Below are 6,128 nucleotides of genomic sequence, written 5' to 3' on the forward strand. Positions count from 1 at the left end.
AATAAATAATAGTCATTGTTCGTTACAGTTTCTGAATGTTTCTGGGTGTTGCCATCTGTACGTGGTGGCGCTGGATTCTTTACGCTACTTACGTTGCTATGGTTACGGTGGTGATGCCGGTATTTGAAATGTTCATATTGATATGTTTTTAACTCTGCCTTTTTAATAAAAAATATGGCGAAACGAAAACAGCAAAGCCTCGCAGCTTTTGGATTCACAAGCAAAGAAGCGAAGGAGTCTATGACAACGTGAACGGAACAACTTTTAGTTGGCCGGCTGTAAGCGGCGTTAGGGTCGAGTTTGACAGCTCCACACCGAGGGAGAGGCCTGCCGATACAGAGCCTGAAGAGGCTTCAACAATGGCCACAACCGCCGGCGCCACCCGCACTAGCGATACCCATGACCTGCCTTTTAACTGGACACAGAAAAGATGGAGTGAGTGGAATGGCTTTCAGAAAAAATAAAACATTTTGGATGTGAGATTTGAAAAGAGGCAAAAAGTATATTGATCTCCCTGCGGCTTGCAAAAAAAGGGGACCTTTCACAAGCATGGATTCAGGGAAAAGTCAGCAGTGATCAACAGAATAACCAGCGTAAAAATAAACTGTGGCACGCTTACACAGCACCCTCATCTGCGAGGCTCCACTAGCACCCGCAACCCCTCTGCACCCCCAAACGCGGCACACGTACAGTGTAAGCGTGCCACAGTTTATTTTTACGCTGGTTATTCTGTTGATCACTGCTGACTTTTCCCTGAATCCATGCTTGTGAAAGGTCCCCTTTTTTTGCAAGNAGAATAACTACATCGTAGTTTTGGCATTACATTATTATTACATTACATGTTACACGTTGGACGCTTTTATCCAAAGCGACTTACATACTCAATACTGTGGGCAATGTCAAGTCCCAGGTTCCTCCACAATGCAGCATACATATATGCAAACAGAATGTCAAATTAAATACTGAACGGTAGATTAAATAATCTATGATATGTATAATACTGTACAGTGTCAAGTAGTACAATTAGAAGATTTATAACATGAGGATATGAACCGGCTTGGAGAGTAACAGAATGCACAACGGGATTATGTAATAGGGATAAATAAATAAAAAAGTGTATCCCCTTACAGTTAAGAATAATAATACAACAAAATATGTTATCAGATTACTGGTACAGTTAGAAAATAAATAAATGGGGATTGCAATGTGACACTTCATTTTAAAATAAAGAATGATATATTACGAAGCTCATGCGCACACAGTAAAACACACATTTGATATTGAGGTTATCCAAATGTAACAGAAAGGTTACAGCTTATTGTCGTGAGAGTTACTGATTAAAACAGGTAACTAGTAACTGTAACGGAATACACTTTTAAGCCCAACTCTGGATCTTTTTAGGCCACCTAAAGGACACTATTTAAAGCATAAAGGTATCAGGACTAGGGGTGGGCGATATTGAAAAATATATTATCACGATATTTTTCAAGCAGTATCACGATAGACGATAGCAGTATCACGATATTTTTTCATGTCGGTTATTATGGTTATTTTTCAAGTTACTTAACAGTACAACCACCTACAAGGTAACAGAAACTAAAACAAAAAGGAGTAACAGACCAAAATAGCATTTCAAGCTGGTTTTATTTCTGAAATGAATCCCTGAATGAACAATTCAACATTTTGATATGGCTTCAAGACACAGTTTCTCAGTATAAAAATGAACTTTCTGAGGTAGCACTAGCAGTGAACATCAATAAACATTAAAAGGAGGGTAAAACATAACTAAGTAAAACATAAAACATCAAGGAGGAAAAGTCAGTGCCAAACAATTAAAATGTAAACTTTAGACTTGAAGTGCAATACAAGACTTTAGCATAACTGAAGGGAAAAACTATATAAATACCTTATTGATAAAATAAAATATAAGCCAACAGAATCAAAAAAGACAATAAATAAAGTGCAATACTGTCTGAATCCTGACTAGACAGCTTTAGAGCATGTCTTTCACATCAGTTTTTCAAGTTTTTTTTTCAAGTTTTTTTTTTTTTCTTTTATCACGATAGATACGATATCTCTGAAAAAGCATATCGTGGAGACCTAATATCGTCACGACGATATATATCGTCATATCGCCCACCCCTAATCAGGACATTCTACACAAGGTAACAAGCCCAACCCCTTCAGCTTGAGAATGAAACTGATTTTATTACAGACGGCTCTAAAGCTCCTCGCCTGTGATAAGGTTTGCCCTGCTGTGTTTGTCCTCTCAGGGGTCAAGAGTCTTGTTGTAATTCTCCACAAAGCAGAGTGAGCGGTCCAGCTGAGACATGAGGAATAACTGACTGCATTGGAGTGAAAGAAAGACTAATGAAGAATGACCAGCAACCAGGAAGTAAGTGTTGTAATAAGGGAGCAAGTCAAACTGAGATGTTATTGTAAGTTGTGCTCAAGGACAGCAGCATTAACTTTTAACAGCTCAGTGACTGTAGTTAATCTTTACTCAGGGTGTAGACTGTTTGTAAAAGAATGAATTGAGAACATGCTGAACACATAATGTGACAATGTGTACACACAAACAAAAGCTTCTGTTAAACCTGTTCAATCTTGTCAGTCATCAGCGGACAAACAGGAAACAGAGTTTGGGAGTCCTGCCCTTTCCAAACAGAGGAGGATCATCTACTTCTCCAGCGGTGAGACCATGGAGGAGGAAGACAGCGAGGAGGAAGAGGAGCGGTCATCAGACAGGCCTTCCATCAGAGAGCCTGCAGAGAAGGTGGGACACTGTTTACAGCAGTAATGACACGTTTACCGACGGCTCAGTTCTAGGCTGTGCAACCGCTCAAAGCGCTTTATGACAACACAGGTCAGCATTCAAACATCCACACACACTCACACACCATTGGCCAGAAGCAACTTGGGGTCCAGTATATGGCAAAAGGACACATGTTGACTAAATCAACCTCATGGCCCATAGCCGTCCCTTCTGGATGTAATTTGAGGTGAACTTTATTTTTGTGTTCACATTTTACTCATGTTATCAATGTCTTTACACATCTGGGACTAGGAAATGTGAAATACTTGCATGAAGGTATCATACGTCTAGGGCTTTTATAGTGAAAGGTCAGAAGCAGATATGAACTTTATTTGATGTGTAAATATTCAGAATTATTTTCCTTATCCTTACATTCCCCAAAACTCTAGAGTGAAAAGGGAACTAAGAAATATTAAATCAACCCGGGGGAATAAAAGAAAGGGATGAAACTGAATCGTACAACCAACATATGTTGTTTAGTCAAAAAATAAAATAAATGCTTATCAGCTGATTTAAAAGGCAAAATGAGGCCAACAGAAAGCAGCACATGGAACAATCACATGTAGCAAACAAAACACACATTAGCAACTTGCTAATGGGGCATATCCCATAACGCTCAAACACTATTCAGAAACATAGAGATATACCAACACACTGCACACACACACACACACATGCACACACACACACACACACACACACACACACACACACACACACACACACACACACACACCATGGCACGTAATACCAAGCAATATTTGTGTTCTGTAGTACTTGACGTTACAAGAAAAAGAAGACAAAAAACATTACTAAACATGAACCTCCTAAACCCAGGAAATTAGAGTGCTAAAGCTTTAATTTGCCATCTTATCAATTATAACGTTTGGCACTGCTCTGTATGTAATGAATTGTAAAAAGTGATACAGATAACACTGAGAACCGCAAAGGAAACCTTTTTAGTACATGGGGACATTTAGTCTCTCAGAACTGTTAACAATACAATAGAACATGCTGAATTAGGTATAAGAAGAAACTGGCTCCTCGAAACTAGCAGACTTTATACTTGATGACATCACAAGTCTGAGACGTACTTCTCTGGATTTGGCTTTGAAAGAGAGTAGCTCAAATGTTCTTGGGCCATTGAAATAACATATTGTAATTGTTATAAAGGTGATGTTTCCCTTCAGGTATGAGTCATGTTACTCATTCTCTTCTGTCTCCTCTCTCAGTCTAGGCTGTCGTTCAGGAATGTGGCTCTTCTGGTTGGGAGGATTTCCCTGCTGAGTACGTGTTTAATCATTAAACACATTCAAAGCATACAATATAAACAATAGGTCAAATTTTTGCTTTGGAAAATGTCTCACTAAGTTGTTGTTGTTGCCAAAATTAGCATGTGATTTCCTTGGAGAGAGACTGGCCGGGGCCCTCGGACTGAAAGCAGCCAAATACCAGTACGCCATCGACCAACATCACCGAGACCACAAGGTAGAGTCAGATTAAAGAACAACATACTTTCCCAACAAATTTACTTTGCCACTTTTGGAAAAAACACTGAAGGCCGAAACATACCTTTTTAATGCACTGCTCGATTTTTGGATCCATAACATGTGGAACAAGTGGAAAGAAAATCCAAAATACACATTTAGGTGTTCCTTTTAACAACCTATTTGTGTCCCTACATTTCAATGAACTCACCACAAAGCTATAGATAAATAGCATATTATAACATCACATTTCAGAAGAACCTGTACTACAAAAAATAATTAAGATAAAACAGACGTGACGTCTATGAGTTCAACTTTTTTCCCCTCTTTACGGCGATTTTATACAAATGAGTTTTTCCTCAGACTCATTTACAAACACTACACTAATATTTTATATTCCTTTCTATTTAGCCTTCACCAAATATTGTCGTTTTGATATTGCAAAAGTCACTATTGTGAGTTTGATAAAAGTCTGATTAATTGTGCAGCACTATTATAAACCTGTTGTATAGTAACACTGTAGTTTTTCAGGGCAGGACATGTGTGTTAATATTACACTGACAGGCCTATCGATGGTAATTTCTCTGTTTCTCACCCACTGCTCTTCCTGTATCTCACTCACAGACAAAAAGCAACGGGGCGTCAGAGGACCTGATGGAGGGAGGGGGGGAGAAGATCTGCCTCTCCACCGGACCGGAGGGGAGTCATTACGGAGCTGCGGGAGAGGAGCGATGCCCGGCTGGTTCTCAGGAGAGATGTGATCAGAAACAAGAGGACACGAGGGAAGGGTGTTACAACAGAGCATATCAAGCAGAGGAGCTTCAACTGAAATAAAACTAAGAAGGGAAAAGCAGAGGGATGAGGGCGGTGGGGGGGTGAAGAGAACGTTTTTAAATGTACTTTGTTACGTTCCACCACTGGCTATTTACAACAAGTGGATAGAAAACATCTAAAATACACATTGTGTTGCTGATTTTATTAAGATTGCCATTTTTGTAAGTATTGTCATTTTGTGTTTAAGTGTTATACTCAGGGGGTTTGTCTTGTAAATACCCAAAATAATTTGACAAACTTATTTTTAAGGCACAACAGCTGGTATACCAAAGTGAAACCCAATGCTACGGTGGAAGAAGTTTCCCTTTTTCCTGAAGTAAAATTACCAATACTAAATTGTAAACATACTCCATTAAAGTAAAATTCCTGCATTCAAAATCTTGCTTGAGTAAAATGTCATAAGTATTAGCATCAACGTATACTTAAAGTACCACAAGTAAAAGTACTTATTGTGCTTAATAGCCCCTTTCAGAATCATGTAATAAATGACTGTCACAGATGCACTAATGTGTTCATCACAGCTGGTAAATGTGGAGCAAAACTTAATAACATGATGATATACTGCTGCTGGATAACATATCATAGTTTATTTATATTTTGTGAGCTGGACGACAGAGTTGTTCACCGTGTGCACAGACGGGGTTAACATCAGTATGGACAACAGAATTGTGCCAACACTCTGCCAACTGGCTGCAGTGGGAGACTCCCCCGCGCACACACTGGAGAACTGCGCAAAATCAGCTGATCTCAACGTTCACGCTCTGTGGTCAAGCTGCTGCAGTTTTATTTACAACAAGCTTACTCAGGGTGTTAATGGAAGAGTTTGAAATCAGACAGACGTGGAAGAAGTACTCAGATCTTGTGTACTGAATACTCTACAGTAAAAGTCCTGCATTCAAAATGCTACTCAAGTAAAATTAGAAAAGGATTATCAAAATATAGTTAAAGTACCAAAAGTAAAAGTGTTGCAGATTGGTCTATTTCAGAATAAT

At 39.0% G+C, this 6,128-nt stretch overlaps 1 protein-coding gene across 1 annotated transcript; it reads left to right on the plus strand.

The window, feature by feature from the left end:
- Positions 1-2,178: 2,178 nt before the first annotated feature.
- Positions 2,179-5,636, plus strand: LOC104949600 (protein FAM177A1-like). Its single transcript, XM_010775982.1, has 5 exons — positions 2,179-2,395; positions 2,615-2,776; positions 4,048-4,102; positions 4,209-4,303; positions 4,927-5,636. The coding sequence occupies exons 1-5, from the start codon at positions 2,378-2,380 to the stop codon at positions 5,134-5,136; spliced, it is 540 nt and encodes a 179-aa protein (XP_010774284.1). The 5' UTR covers positions 2,179-2,377; the 3' UTR covers positions 5,137-5,636.
- The last annotated feature ends 492 nt before the right edge of the window (positions 5,637-6,128 follow it).

Source organism: Notothenia coriiceps, unplaced genomic scaffold (genome assembly GCF_000735185.1).
Source record: "Notothenia coriiceps isolate Sejong01 unplaced genomic scaffold, NC01 NC01_scaffold00016547, whole genome shotgun sequence".
NCBI lineage: Eukaryota > Metazoa > Chordata > Actinopteri > Perciformes > Nototheniidae > Notothenia > Notothenia coriiceps.